This window comes from Linepithema humile, chromosome 6, assembly GCF_040581485.1.
Source record: "Linepithema humile isolate Giens D197 chromosome 6, Lhum_UNIL_v1.0, whole genome shotgun sequence".
Classification (NCBI taxonomy): Eukaryota; Metazoa; Arthropoda; class Insecta; order Hymenoptera; family Formicidae; genus Linepithema; species Linepithema humile.
The window spans coordinates 7,385,955-7,402,341 of NC_090133.1; the positions used below are offsets into that span (position 1 = coordinate 7,385,955).

Sequence of the window (16,387 nt, forward strand, 5' to 3'; positions counted from 1 at the left end):
ACGTCAACGCACACTGCTGGCCTTTCATAAAAACACCTCCCTACATCCGTTCTACGCCGCTCCGAAGATTTCATTCCTCCGTGCCTCACGCCGTACCCCGGGACCCTCTTTACCCGCGCTCCTCGCGCTCCCTCACGATCCTCTTCTTCTCCTTGCTTTCTCTCTTTCTCTTTCTCTTCTCCTCTCCGCCAACCCTCTGTGCGCGACTCACTTAATCTCCTCTTTCGCCGAGAGCAAGTCATCCGTTTCTGTGGTGGAAACGCACATCACCACCTCTCGACGCTCACCGTGGTCCTCTTCTTCTCTCGTCCTCATCCTCCTTCTTCCTTTCCACGAATTAATTTCCTCCCGTGAGCTTACTCACGCCTTGTCGTTTCGTCTCGGCGCATCCGGACGTCCTTCTCCCTTCTCGCTCCTGACGTTTCTCCCTCGTGTCAACCCGTTTTTTCCATTCCCTCCTCCCTCTCTCTCCGTCGAGAGCGACGTCTTCGCTTTTCTGGATCTTGCTTGAGTAAAACGCGGACGTTATTGTTATCGCTAAGTCGCCGGTGGGCAGGGTGGGGCGCGGACGCACAAGTGGATCGAGAGAAGAAGCAGAAGAGGAAGTCAAAGTGAAGAAACTGCCGGCGTGCTTTGTTCCGCTCGGTTGCTCATAGCGGTGAATACGAGCGTGCTTGATGATCGGGATTGCGTTGATAACGAGATCGTGGATAGATGATATAATAGAGGCCTCGGTTCGCTCTTGCCAGGCCGATCTTGCGGCTGATAATCGATAATTCGTAAGGTGATCGATAGTGCTCTGCTGTTGCTGTTTGGTGATTAGTCACGTGTTTGCGAGCCTTCGATTGGTCACTCGATTGTGTCAAGTATGAGGAAAAAGAATCTGCCAGTCGTTCACAAGTTAGTGCGCGATCGCGATCGATCTCAGCAGGTATTATTATAATGCATCTGTTGTATTGTTAATATTTTTTTACTTTCTAAATGTAATCGCAGCATTAAAATAAAATTTTTACTTTGACATCCTGTAGACGTTAAATTTAAATTAAATTTTAAAAGTTTATTTTCCGGTTAAATCATTAAACATAACGCGTGGCGCTATAAAAGAGCAAGACGTTAATATAAATAAATAAATGCGTGTAACTGAGAGCAATTGGATGTAAACGAATACGTGTGGAATAAAAACGTTAAAAAAAAGTTAGAATATCTCACAGTATTAAATCCGTTTTCAATCGGTGTTAGTGAAAAAACCGAGCCGAAAAATGTAGGTCAAAAAATGAATTTTTTCCACCTTGCGCACGAAGTCGACAATCAAAGATAATCAATAAAAATAATGTTATTACTGAATGTGTGTCAAAACTCAGGAATCAATTGCGTCTTTAAAATGTAATTTATAAGTTATTTTGAAAATATTAGCGTACAGTCTAATTATTTAAAATATATGCATTTTGTCATATATTTTAAAGATTAGGAGAGACAAAATATGTGATTGATGTAACAATTAATTTTATCATAATTATGCGATTACAGCAAACGGACGTCCGATCAAGTTTGGAGCACTTCTCGAGCACACCGGTTAAGTCACTTCCGGGTAAGAGGGAGGATACACCCCCGGCATCGTTAACGTCTCTGGCGCCACTCACCAGTTTGGCAAACTTACCGAGCAGCACTCTTTCGTCCACACCGCTGTCGCTCGCATCTGCGTCAAAGTTGCTCACGCCAGCGGACAACAAGAGTCTCATGAGGTCAGTATGATGAACTAGTTACGATGAGGGCGACGAATGAAACCCATGTTTTCTCGGCGTAATAGAGTCAATGATACGCGGCTTCTCTCTTATCCATTTCTTAATTAGCTATCTATCCAGCATCAAGGCCGGTTCAATGTAGAGCGCAAAGACTTTTCTCAAATCAAAAATTTTGCACGCGCTTAATTCATTCATTTTTTTCTTGTTTTTTTTTCTTATCAAGAAATCCAACGAAAACAGCAACGTCGTACGCACTATCGTTCAATTAACTTCTGTCTCGAGTTACGGTAACCAATTATCGTTATCGGCACTAAGATCCCCGTCGTCGAAGTCGAGTTCTAGATAAGGCTTCGTCTTCGGTCGGAGGTCACGGCACAAAAATTCACCGAATGCCTCGGCAAATGCGCACACGTCTTTAACGGGACGTGTGGCACTAATCAGCACTTTGCCTTTATCGCTAACGCGCATCTTATTCCTGTTTTTCAGCCAAGCGACGATAGTGAGCTCATCGACGGTGAACGGTGTCGGCAGTGGTGTTGCACCGACGACAATGTACAGACCCAACTTCGGTCAGGCGTTTCAGCGCGCCGGACCTACAACGGTACCGCCGACCCTCTCCGCCGGACTGTACCCGACCCAAAGTTTCACGTCGGGCCTACTGAGCAACGGTACACAAAGTAATACTGGTTATTGGTGTCCTTATAAGTTTTGCACGCTGTTATTTTAAGTTGTTTTTCTTTCTTAAGCGATCCTCGATTCAACTTCGATGAGGTTTTTTTGTAATCAGATATGAAACTTTGAAGAAAATACTTTAATGCCTAATCGATTATGCAGATTAATTTTAAAAATAATTTGTTTGTCACTTTCTATTTTTGACGATAATCGTGATGTTTTTAACGATGTGATCGCCAGTCTTCGCGGTTAGCCGGCACGAAAATTTATTTTCTAACACGCGTGCTTCGATAAATCGCCCTGAATTATCAATTTTTAACTCGTGTTATTTTTGCAGGACCGACGGATCTCAGCATGAAAAACACGAAGCCGCTACTGAGTCACAAGTTGAACGCGACGGAAATGACCGCGGTGAGGCAACTGATAACTGGATATCGAGAGTCAGCCGCCTTTTTGCTCAGGTCCGCCGACGAGTTGGAACAATTATTGCTTCAGCAACCATAGAGTTACATTTACATGGCCGGCGCCCAGCAGCTCGGCTCATAGTCACAGCGATCAGCGGGAAAATAAATTCGAGTGTTCACACAGCCTTTGTGTGATCAACGATCCATGGTGGATTTACTAGTAATTCATCAAGAACTGGTGATTCGTCGTGTCTACCCGCTACTCTGTTGGCAACGTGGCTCTTCTTATGAACTTATCTTCTGCTGTAAAGTCCAGCGCAAATTAGACGGATTGATTTGACGTAACAAGATGAGATGACGAGTATGCAAAATTTTATATATGATCGACGACCGAATTTGGAGAATCGATTGAAAATATTTTATGCTTCTAATGGACGTAAGATTGTTTCTTTTTTGGCGACAAAAAAATTGAGACGTAAAGATCGCGGAAAAAACCCACATTATTGGAGAAGAGCGATGCTTATACGAATTTTTTGTCAATGTTGTTACAATTTGGCTAAAGGCGCCAAGAACAGAGTTCCGTATATATATATATATATATATATACATAAAATAAATATATATATATATATAAATATAAATATATATATAAATATATATATATATATATTTATTATATATATTTATTATATACCTTTATATATATATATATATTATATACATATATATATAATAAATAATTGATTTTATATATATATATATATATATATATATAATAATTGCATATTTCATTACACGCGCCACTGCGACGTTTCTAATTCTAGATTTAAGGAAACTATTCGAACAGGGTGTACATAAAGAGGAATTATAAGATATTTACTTAATTACCGATAAGCTTAATGGACAGCGAGTTTGGATGCGTAGCGCGAGTATGAAAAGCAAGTTGCGAGGGAAGAAGCTTCCGGACGAAAATTCACTCGAAAGCATGTGCTTGTATTTTCTAACGCGTCCCGAGACTTTTTCTTCTTCAAGGATAGGAAACTTGCGCTTGCATTTTTTCCTATTCAGATTCGTAAGCTTCGAAAAATCGCTGAGCTCCATAAATCTACAACTATATTCACCGTTTCGATGATGGCTGATAAGAAGCCATCGTCGTGTTCTTACGAGATGCTAATTTCGCTAATCTGTCTGTTGTCGTTATGTACATATGGCGTAAATGATATATGATGCAAATAGATGCGCATGTGTGCGCGCGAGAACGTCGATGTTTCCTGCGAGAATGCGATTAATTCGTATCAGAGAATTCGCGCTATTTACTTCAAGAGTGGCACATACAAAATATTAGAAAAATAATTCAATATGTGAATATAAAATAATGTGATGTGTCATTTATATATAAATAATTATACAACAACTTTCGAGAGTTTATCGAAATTTACTTTCCGCCACTTTTGAAGCAAATGGTTAATCAAGAGTTTACGTCAGTCATACGTGTACATAGAGATAAATGCATTCGTGCATTGATACACGTGTATATACATAGGTCGCAGGACAAGATGGATTTTTTATTGGCGACGCCCTTTAGGGACGTCGCCAGAAGAGATTAATTAATTAATGATAACTGTACAATGTGGTTGTAATGTAGTCAGACCAGAGTCGTGTGTTGGAGGAACGTAGTGATCAAGAATATAATTTCGGGACCATCTTGTCACGATCGGACAATACGTTACAACCGTATTCGTGGTCTCCGGACGCATCACACTGGGTTACCAAAGAACACTAATTATTATTGGTAATATACATATAGTGCTACGTAAGAAACGCGTTTCTCCTCTTTTTTTTTTGTTCTTTTTTAGATGACACTTCTTTTACGCAAGCGTGAAGTTACTTTCTACGTTGATTAATCGTATGATGATAGAATATAACTACAGCGTGAATTACGTGATAATGTGTATATTGTCTTTGATTAGTTTATCTATTATTCTTTATATTATCATTAATATTACTTATAGTTACAACATATTATGAACATTTATTATGTTTTTATTATGATTATCATCAATTATCATCACGATTATCATCATTATTGATATTATTAATCGCGAATTGAACAGTAAGGAGACGGAGCGAAATATTCGTGCGAATAAAATTTGCTCTGTCTTTTGATATCATTTTCCATTGAAAGTTTCCGCTCGTTAGTCTACTTTGTCATTTGTTTTGTACATAGTTTATATACATTGTCGAAGTGCATATACAGATTACGGGAAATAAGTTGCTTAAGTAACTAGATAAAAGAAAAAAAAGAGTAAATGTATAAAATATATTTACGAATGATTGCTGATTGCTCTCACCGTCGAACTCCACGCGCAGAACATTCCAATGGGAAAATGGCAAACAGAGAAGTACATAGGAAAACAAAGACGAACGAGGGAAATCTAACGAATTTTATTAAAGAATAAATGCATGAAAGAGAGAGAGAGTGAGAGAGAGAGATTGAGAGGGAGGCACCCAGGGAAAATATGTGTGTACGTATGTGATCACTGAACGTGCGCTCATCGAAGATTTTATAGGAATCACGACTTTTATTGATCGACGCGAAAAAGTCGTACTTCCTTTTTCCTTTTCCGTTTGCGAACAAATCACGCCCGTGCGATCGAACTCTAAATGTTTGCGACACTTTAGCGAGAGAGTACCGAATAAAGCGTTTCGTCAATTGGAAACTAACTCTTATCTCTTCAATCACTTTAAACTCGAGTACTTGCGACGGTGGTACACACACAAGCGCGCGCGCACCAAATACAAGTTTTTTCGTCCGTGTACCGTAGCAATTCACATGTCTCTAATCAATGCAGTGCAATAGTCTATAGCGATATCGTTGCTCTACCGTGTATTGTCAGTCATGCTTCTGTCATGCACGACGCGAATAGTCTCAGCTCAGTCACCCCATCCCCTACCGCGCTCTCATTCTTTTCAAGCAGGCATCACACTTCTTCACGAATAATAAGCTCATATCTTACCACTAGCATTGTACATTAATACGTAGTCCACCTCAGATCAGTGTAACCACATACTCGCGAGGACCGAGCTCCGTATTGCGAACTACATGTTTCACCCTTCCACTCGAATCCGATTAGTAATAATGTCTACTGCGTCTATTCTGCCGATAATTAATATTTATAATTATGCCTCGACAATTTTATAATTCGTGGGTTCGTAAACATTCGAAAAACTAATCGGAAAAATTGTATTGTTACCTCGATTAAGTAAGGATCGAATCGAATTGATCGTGTCGTCGCTATCGTTGCTCATTTCGAGGAACACCAGGACCCACGACACATCCGAAACACGGAACAAAAGGAAAAGGGAAAGACGAAGGAGACGAGATGCAGGAGGAATTTATGAAGACGTACGACACTGCTCTGTTCTTCTTTCTTTTTCTACGTTCGATAAAAAGAGTGTCCGTCGTGTACCTTAATTTGCCTACGCGGAAGTGCAGATCTACTGTTCGTATATAGTCGCGAATCGATGTATATTGATTAAAGAAAAAAAAATATGTATTTGTTCCTGAAGAAATAATAAGAGTAGTAATATACCGTAAAAATATATTAATATTAATAGTAACGATAATGATAATTTGATGGTAAATACTTTCTTATAAGTAACATTACACATTACTACGATTATTGTAGAGTTGGTACGGTTCTTGAGGATGCCTTGCCTGTAAATGTAACACGTTAAATGAAAAAAAAATCTTATTACCTTGTAAATGTTTTACCAAATATAATCGATTATTCAACTTATACTTCTGTCCTGGTTCTTTTAATTATCCCATATCCTACCTGCGCCGATGTTTCGGCAAGATTTACTACTCTGTGAATTATTTTTCTTTCCTTTTTTTTTGCCGTCTATTAATCTTTCCGCGTGATTAACGTCGACCCGAAAATTTCGTAAAGTCGCGACGCGCGCAATCATAAATATCTGAGCGTATACATAATCGCGGTGCCTTTAAACGCGACAAGCAATCAATTCTGTAATGTGTTACCTGCATATGTATCGGACGAAATGGAAAGTCGAATGAGCGTCGATGCGCAAGATCACGATCTCGGTCGGATTGTGAAACTCTACCCGCTCGTAACAATGTGGTAAGAGTTAAAACTTATTATGCTCATTCATTCATCTTTTCGAGAAATCTTGCGGACGTTGCTTTTATATTCGCACTGCTTAAGGAAATTACATAATACTGTTGATATTTTAATCTACCTTTGTTACGAAATTTTATCGCTCGAGATATTTTCTTTACGATAGCGATTTTGTTCCTCTACGAAAACAATAAAATAAAATACGCCTCTGTGGCGTACAATAAAAAAAAAAGGTCAAACGAGCGGTTGGTGCGATCTCTGATACTGAAAGATTGCGAAATGGAACAAGTAACTCGGGCAGAATAACATGCAGCGGCACTGGAAGGTCGCATCTCACGCCTTGTCCTACTGATCCTTTGATCGCAATTTTTTACCAAGATTTTTAAACCTACTTCACATTTAAATATATATGTTTTGCGACTAATTACATACTTCAATGGTGCTCTAACATCGCCTAGACCTCCTCTCCCTCTCAATGGAGTCTTTCATAACACTCACACGCGTTTGCGAAAATACAATTACACGCACATTGCTCGCTCGCCCGAATACCACGTTTATAACACAAGTACATTTATATTGCAAAAGTATGTACAATTCAACACAGAACCATAAAATAACGTAATAATAATGTTCTCATCCGTAATACATAATAAATGAAATTTTATTCCTGAGTTTGGAAATAATTGGAGACGTTAGATATACCGGATCGCGTACGGGATGAATAGTTTATCCATTATTACTTTCGGGAAATGGCTTTTGACCGAAAGCTCGTTTCACCGAGCGCTGCGAAATCCTACGTAAGGTGCGTGCGTACACGCACACAGATCGATTTGCGAATCTCGAGACAAGGGATCGCGCGGGGGCTCGTTTCTCCGCTGCGAGTCGTAAAGCCGCTTCCTTCGCTGGGCTCTACGGAGTAACGTTTATCGGCCGGCAATGCATCACGGGCTTTACGAAGGTCTTTGCATTCAAATGGCCCGCGGGTTTCAGGAGAACGCTGTGGTCACTATGAGACGAGCATCTCGGACATACATACGTATGACTTTACATATGTACACATGCATATTTCGCCATCGCGTTAGGCTTTCTCACGACGATTGCTTTGTTTTACAAATAATTTATCCAACGAAAGTTGTATTAAAAGAAGTGTAAAACTTTCAAAATTGTTGCCCGTTAAATTTATATTTCTAATTACATCTCTCTGAAATGTAATTCTTCGTTATATGACTTCAAATCTGCATTATTAATTTTGCCATGTTGAGAGTTAACTACTTAGAAGCTCAAGCTGGTTTTTTTCTTCTTTTTTTTTTGACAATCTCGTTTAGGTAGGACGGTCGTCTCGCAAGTTTGTATAATTAAGCTGCTCGGGAATATTGCCGCGCAACATGTTTTAAAATTCACACACGATCGCGTCGCGGTAAGTAACATTCGCACGGTGCTCGTTATGCGTGCGTATTCAACCCTGAAGAAGCGGTCCGTCGCGCAAGTACGCCGGGGTCAGTGTGTTTTCTACGACCGCCAAAAGTGACTAGTATGAAACAGGACGTACACGCCGATGTAAGTACGCATACATGTGTGCGTACATATACACGCGCGTGTCTTCCAGATATAGAAACATATTCCGCTGGTGCACGCGTGTAACAGCCGGCGAAATAGCATGTAACACACTCGTCGTCCTCGGTTAGACCGGGCGTGGTGTGCGCGACCATAACGGATGTCTTTGTAGCAATAATTCCTTTCTCACGCGCCGGCGAAGCTGGTGCCCGGCAGGATCTCTCAGCGAGATCAACTCTCCCGGAGGATAGAATGATAACTGCGAACATTTCGTTCTCTCGAGGCAGAACGCGGAATGATAAGCGCGAAGGATACAACCTTGTCGGACATGCATGTTGAGAGACAAAAAAAATAATGAAAACTATACGTGGTATATTTTTGAAGGAAATAATATTCAGAAGAAACGTAATGTAAATATTCGCGATGACGCGCGTGCAATCGTTAAGAGCAAAGTTACATTATTAATAACGTAAAGTTTTTGAACTGACCGCAAATTAATAAATGAAATGTATTAGTGTTATAAATTTGAATTAAAAATATGATACCTACTGTTTTTAATAACAGTATTTTACTTTCTCATTTAATTACGGCACTTATCATTCTCGATAAATTTAATTGGAAAATGTAGCTTTATACAAATGTAATCTATCTGTAATTAATCATCTAATTAACGTTTATTATCAATCATGTTTTCATAGCCAGTTTTATATCTCGTGATCGACGAGATGTACGCGGGATTTGTAACAAGTCCTCATTAAAAACGAAATATTTGTGCATTATACGCAATTAATTAATTAATTAATATTTATAACGAGACTCGGTTTCGTATCACGCATACACAGATCGATAAGTTATCATGAGATAATTATGAGTACTCGTTAACGAGTGTAGAAATACTAACAATGCATTGCCGTAACAGCAACATCGCAATCTCTGTGAAGTTAACATCGCATTTTCAGAATTTCTAATTCTGTCATGAGAAATTGATAGAGTCATGGCCACAAGCGGTCATCGCCACTGCCGGAACTATTGAATAGAATGCTTATGAAGATGCTTCACGGAGATAATATTAGTGATGTCAATCAATCTACGATGGGAAGCCAAGAAGGATAATTGTTGTCTCGACCGCACTGTTCACGAATCTACGTAATTTCTTAATTTATCGCAAAGTAATTTTGTTTGGAAGACTTCTTGCGTAAACGAATCTCTGACCCCGGCGTGCCGTCAGCGAGGATCTTTAAACATCCGTTGACCTCTCGTTTAAATGTCGACCATTTGTTAATGTGGCTATATGTGCGTGTTACACGCGCAGATTGTTTTCACATTTCTATCTCGCGATTCACTCCCAGGTGCGACTAATGATATCGCAACTTCCGTTGCGCTCCGCGCAGCCTCGAGCGTTTTTAGCCTCGCGTGATTTTAATGTGCTTTCCTCTTTTTATCTAAACAGTCCTATTTTCTCGGAAAAATCACGATCTTAAGAAGCGTTAAATTCTTTCGTGGCGAAAGTAGTTGTTCGTGATCTAAATTAGTTGTGTATATCTGTACATCTATATTAGAAGTAAAAAAATAATATGAGAAACTTTTCCATTCAAGTTTTATTATCTCAAGCAATTTTAGAAATAATATTAAGAAAATATATTTAATAATTTGCAATAATATATCAAATATTTATTTCAAGTGTCAATAATTTTTAATAATTTATTTATTGTCAGAGATTTATTTATCTTAAAAAAGATAAAAAAATGTTTATAAAAAATGTTATATAAGAATCAATTAAAATTAGCAATATAATTAATGGCAAAGATTACGAAATGTCGGAAAATATAATTGAAAAATATCTTAGTGAAAAAGAGGAAATCCTAAATGTTCGGAATTCATTGACAACTTCAATCACATCTGCGAAAGGCAATGAACTTCGAATCAACCCGCTGTGACGTTAGTCAATAGTCACCGATGGGTCGACACCAATTACACTAATTACGGTTTCCAATCAACGTATGTATCTCGCGTTAACCGAAAGACGAAACCGCTTATTTAATCCGGCTTTTAATGCCCGTACGCCGTCCGGTAATGTGACAGGCTCGTCGTGTGGTTTCCACCGTGGGTAAAGGACGCTCACTCGCCCTCGCGGGACTCCGATGAGGTTGTCAGGGTCATTCGACTCAAAGGAAGGTTACGTCAAGGTCATCACGCCGGGTGAGGCGGCGATTATAAGGCGTGAATTTGCACCGCGCAGTGGGTTCACCGGACTCGCTTTCGTTTAACAGCCAGGTGAATTTCTCGATCCCGCGCCTTCTCCCTTTCCTTTTCCAAGGATCGCGTAAGTTATCTAAAATTATCTAATGGCGTAACAACACGCAAATTTTATGCGCTTTCGCTTACATTATTGCGCTGCTGTTTAAGGAATTCGTCTCGTATCTGACCTCGCGTGACTTTAATAAAAATTTCAACATTTTTAAGATCTCGGATTTTTCCCCAATAAATATTATATAATAGCTACATGATTCTTTCAATAAACAAAATTTTGAGACATCGGAAAAATAATTGAATCAAAATGCATTTTAAAATAAATGTCTAATGTTTGAAGTAAAAAATTAATTTTAAAGCATTCATAAATAATATTGTGAGATGCCAATGTTCGCTTCCAGATTTCAGAATTTTTTATCATTATTATTAATACGAGGTGGAATCAAACCAATTTTATCCTTGGAGCTCAGGAAAATAGGCGATCTAGCCGCTGATTTAATATGGATCATAATAATAGTGTGCTCCTTATTAACTACACGCTGATTCACACGTTAAAAATTGAACACAAGCTCAGTTTTACGACGCGATTAGAACGCCTCCACCGGAGATTTGAATGAGTCGCGATAAATAGCGGACACGCCCGCGGCGCACGCTTTTTGTTGTAATCAGAAGCCGACGAATTTATTTGTGTGGAGCCGGCTGGGCAGCGTGCGCCGTGTAAAGCTAAGGTAGCCGGCTCATTAATCGTCCGTCGCAGTCGTAATAAGCCCTTAATCTTCCCGCGAATCCGCTACCTGTGAGTAACTGCTATTCCAGAGGCATCGCAAGCTAAGGGAATCTCGAATATCCTGCAAATTTCTGCGTCCTAGCAGTAGAGAAGCGCGTACGAGGAAGAGCACGCGTATCCCGCCGGATAACTAATCACGGTAATTAATCCGCTTAATAAATAAAATTCCCCAGAGACCGGTCATGCCGAGTCGCCGCGACTTACAATTAGTCGCGCGGTCGAGCGCATGTGAGCGTGCCTTAAGATTCTTCTCGGGAGACGACATCGTGTGTATGACTCGAGAGAAGGGTTCTTCTTTCTTTTCTCTTTGCGAACAAGGTTCTTGACCGCTTGGATCAGCGGCGAACTTTTAATGATTAGCTAAGAACACAGAGGTGTTCATAGAATGATTACGTCAAACGTTTCTATCGATTCTTCATCAATAATTTTTCCATTCATATTTTTAAACCTTCTTGACGTACGCATTTTTATGTGATAGGTGATAGGTTACTTACCGCGATGCTCCTGTGGATTTCAGAATTCTTTTTCTTCTTCTTCTAATCTTGCATAGCATTTACACGTTCGTGAAGATACGATCACACGCGCATTGCTCACTCGCGTATCCGAAAATGAAAATCACGCGTCACTTTGAACGGCACTCCCGACACGTGTTTCATTATATTATGACGGAACGAATATGACGAGTCGCTAACATCGAAGTAGCACAGCAATTTATCTGGAAAACACAAATATATTTATATTACAACAGCGTTGGAAAAAAAAGAAATATAATTACAATAAAACTTAATAATAATATAAAATTATTGCTATCTCGTTATGACAGCTCTTACGCAAAAAGAACAATATTAATCTCACATTATTTAAAAATTTCTTGGATGCAAGGTCTTACGCAAATAGACGATAATTAATATGCGAGAGATAGGCAAACTTCGAGGCTACAATTTTGCTCTGAGGGTTAATTACAGATCAATCATGAGCGGCGTCGAGATTTTTCTCGAGCGAGATTATATTGACGCTTGGTATAATACATCGCGCCGAGGAGTGCATATGGCGCCGACTAACGAGATTAATCGCCGCCGAATATGGCGGGTTGTTGCACTCGCAATTAAAGTCCGTTAATAAAGCACCGGAGGCAAATCGTTTCGCACTCGGCGGAATGTGAAAGTAGATAAGTCGCGACCAGTCGTGTACCTCGTGTCGATGGTGCGCGGCGAGCCTCATTATCGGATTTCAGACTTAATTGAGATTAGTTTCGTTAACGGGTTAGGGTCGGACCAGTTTCCGCGGACCCCGGCGATCCGCGCAAATGTCATTATCACGATTAGCAAACTACAAACGCGCTCGGCTGTACGCACCAATTAGAGCGCTGTCTTCAAACTGGGGACCGTGCTTTTTCATCCACGTGCATAATCGCTATCTATAAATATCGATAAGATCAGATCGTAAGCGACCAAGACCGGATGATTACACGGCGATATCGTGTTATGCAAGCTGCGGCTTTTTAATCGTCAGCCATGCTTCATGACTTAATTCAAAGGATAATAAATCAAACTCTTGTCATAATGTAATTAGCCACAATATTAGTGAAGAAATATAGACATTGTGTCGCAAAAGCGATCCTCCTTTCAATAATTTTCCTAAGCTGACTAATCTATTGAACATCAGCGGCCCACGCAACGTTTATGCACGTTATTTATATCGTTCTGCCGCGGCGAAATACTGAAATACTTTCTATCATCGTAACGTAATCGTATATCAGAAAAGTGGATGTCGTACATTAGAAGGCATAGCAAACGGCGACGGCGTTTCTCGAGATGGCGTGACTGCGGCGCTATCGCATGGCAAACCTTGCCGTGCATTATCGCCGATTAATAAGCCTTACGTTCTAAGAAAGCACCTCGGGGTTACGTACTTAGCCGACATGCATCCAACGTTCGTGGATCATTGCAACGAAGAAGAAAGAGAGAGAGAGAGAACGAGCGAGTAAGATGCCCCGGTCTTTAACATCTCGCGCGCGCGTCTCTTACGTGAGAAAGTACGGTCGATCGCGGAATTTACGGACGCGGGAGAGGCGATTTCGAGTTTCTTTCGGCAATCCCAACTACATCTCACGACCGGCAATTGCAAGTTTCAGTTTCATTCCAGCCAAGTTGCTTCGCGAGTAAACTCGATGTTAAAGTCAACTTTCTACCGTTTTAGATATCTATATTGTTCTTTAATAGTACAAGACAACGAGTTCCTATTATAAAAAGTAATGATTTTTATCGTAAACGTAATATCCGTGAATTCGTTTGAGTAAAAAAATGATCTCTACGTAAATATGAAATTCTAAGAATTAAATTTTTTCAGCCACAATAAAATCCCAACTCATGCACATTTTTAGTTATCTCTTTCTACTTCGCAAAAATTACAATTTACGTTCCGCAAAAATCAATGGGGTTTAATGGCCGAGGTGACGCTGACTGTTTTCATCGTAAATTACGATGACCGATTCTCGAAGAGACCCTTAGCGCGCATCGTGCAGTTCGACCTTCTCGCACGCTCCCTCGTCGAGGACTCGGCGAAATAATCGACCACGTTCCTGCGTTCCATGTACAGCGCCGGTGTCGGCAGCCGCGGTGGTGGTGATAGCAGCGGCTCCTTGGGCGGGGTGAGTGCACTGTACAGTTAGGATTTCGAAGAGGCGAAGAACATAATGAGAGAAACGTGCTGCCCCCTGACCTGCAAGCCGCACCGCGCTCGGCTGCACCCTTGCCCATATATTCGCATCGAGACAAAATTCTCGTTATGCGATACGGATAACTAGAGGATATGCTTAAAGCCAAGTGCATCAAGATGACATGGACATCCAAGTTTGGAATTGATTAAACCAGAATCTCGCGACGATATTATCTCCGCTATTATACACACAGACACAAGACCAGTTTTTCTTTAAAAGTCCCTTGCGGTGAAACCAATTAATTTGTCTTTGTGTAGAAACTTTGTACGCTGAAACGTAAGGTAGAATTTATCACGATAAAGTGGGGTAATTAACAGCGTGTGTGTGGGATAACGAAAACAATTTTAACATCGCGGACGAAAAAAGAATCGAATTGATATCCTTTGATCGACTAAATACAAAACTTTGTAAAGAATTTAAGTGGAGAGTCCAAGGCATAGTTCCGAGACTTGGTGAAGACTGGATACTAATTATCTGCAAGACCAATACTCGCAATTAATTATTGGCGAGACCGGGGCAACACCGGGGCGACCAGTCTCTCCCGAGGAGCGGAGAAGAACTTCGTCGTTAAAGAATATCTCAGCGTATCTCACGTATCTTCTTGGCGGACAGTTATCGTGGAAGTGGACTGGTACGATTTTTATCCCGCACAATGTCGAGCTATCCGCGCTCGTTATCGCATAAGAGTATTTATAGCGGTATGATCCGAAGATATATTCTCAATGAACGATTCAACGAAAAAAAAAAAAAATTAATTTATCGACAAGATAAATTTATTGTAGAGAATAATTTTTGTAAGAGAAGGATTATATATGTTAATTAGCTTAAGACGTAAAAGTTGACCGACACTTCAATCTGAAATATCTCTAATCGCTATACCTATGAGATCTCTTTTTTGTCGAAGTTCTGACGACACCCTACTCTCGCATGCAAGCCGCATAATTGACGACTGTGACATTTGAAATTATTAACGACGCCAGTAACTGTCGTCTGCTTACAAAAAAGGCACGTCGCTGTCGACACGCCTTTCATTAAGAGCGAACTGATGTCGACGTGAGGACACTTCTAAAGTAACGACAGCGTAGTGTGGAGTCCTCGGATTGTCGTACTCGCAAAAAGAGATGTGTCGTAAAAAAGCGTCACGCCCCCGCAAGGACTCGTACCGAGGACGCGCGTGTATGGTAGTGTCTTGTCTCAGAACTGTAAGGATAAGCGGTCGTTTTAACGAGCTACGTTGCGTAACGAGCTCTCATTAACTCTCTCGTCGCACCTCTCGGGATCCAATCCCACGCCTCAATGGCCGACTACTGACTGAGTGACTTACTGAATCCTTCCGCCGTCGTGCGAGAGAAACGCCGCGCCGAACGTTACGAAAGGACGATTATTTCAACAATTCATTGTTGTTGGCGCGCGCTTCCGCGTATGTCGCTCCCGCGCGCAAATTTCCTATGCTATCTCCGTGAATTCACACAACGCCGTTGGACGCCGTCTCGTCTGATGTCGCTGAGAGAACGACACGAGCGTGACACAACAAACGAGGAATAACGCTGCAATTTCTCCGCTGTAATTCCGGATAATACGACCTAACGAGGACCACAAAGAGAGTTACAGCGCGCGGAGATGCATGATGTATTTCTACTACTGGAAATAGCAACGTAACTTCATTTTTTTGCAAAGAGTTATATTTCTGACTTTTTATTCCATTAATCTACCAATTAACATCAGCTAATTAACATATGATTCTTTCCGAACAAAGTTATTTTCTGCAATAAACTTATTTTACTAATAAAAATTGTCTTTTCTTCGAATGTTTCATCTCAGCAGATAGATAGGCAAACATAGGTCTCATTTGAAAAGTCCTATCGAATGAGATCAGAAAGAAGTCTGTATCTTTCACGTGTTTCTGAGGAAATCACGTTCGAAAAAGAAGTAAGACCTAAAATTTAGATTTTTCTTACGGAGTCTTAAAAATCTTAAAACAAATAACAAAAATTTTATTGAAAACTTTGTTTCGTCGATATGATAACGCGAATTCACTCATCTCATAGTACGACTAACAACTGACTTTCGATTGCCAAAAATAGGATACGACGGGTAATCCCGATAGGACGTGAGCAGAA

At 40.3% G+C, this 16,387-nt stretch overlaps 2 protein-coding genes across 9 annotated transcripts in view; one reads left to right on the forward strand and one right to left on the reverse strand.

Annotated features, from left to right (window-relative positions):
* Positions 1–6,618, forward strand: part of LOC105678234 (nucleolar protein 4-like) — a 63,344-nt gene extending 56,726 nt beyond the window's left edge. For 2 of the 3 annotated variants that reach the window (XM_012377400.2, XM_067357941.1), the window contains 3 exons: positions 1,528–1,742; positions 2,229–2,419; positions 2,752–6,618. In XM_012377400.2, coding sequence (XP_012232823.1) covers positions 1,528–1,742; positions 2,229–2,419; positions 2,752–2,918 — 573 coding nt within the window. In that variant the 3' untranslated portion in view covers positions 2,919–6,618. The remainder of the gene's footprint in view (positions 1–1,527; positions 1,743–2,228; positions 2,420–2,751) is intronic. The other variant, XM_012377401.2, reaches the window with a different exon arrangement.
* The window catches only part of LOC105678238 (uncharacterized), a 279,329-nt gene that overhangs the window by 212,337 nt on the left and 50,605 nt on the right, over positions 1–16,387 (reverse strand). For all 6 annotated transcript variants that reach the window (XR_010890928.1, XR_010890926.1, XR_010890927.1 and 3 more), the window contains exon 7: positions 12,043–12,263. The gene's annotated coding sequence lies outside the window, so the exon portion shown is untranslated. The remainder of the gene's footprint in view (positions 1–12,042; positions 12,264–16,387) is intronic.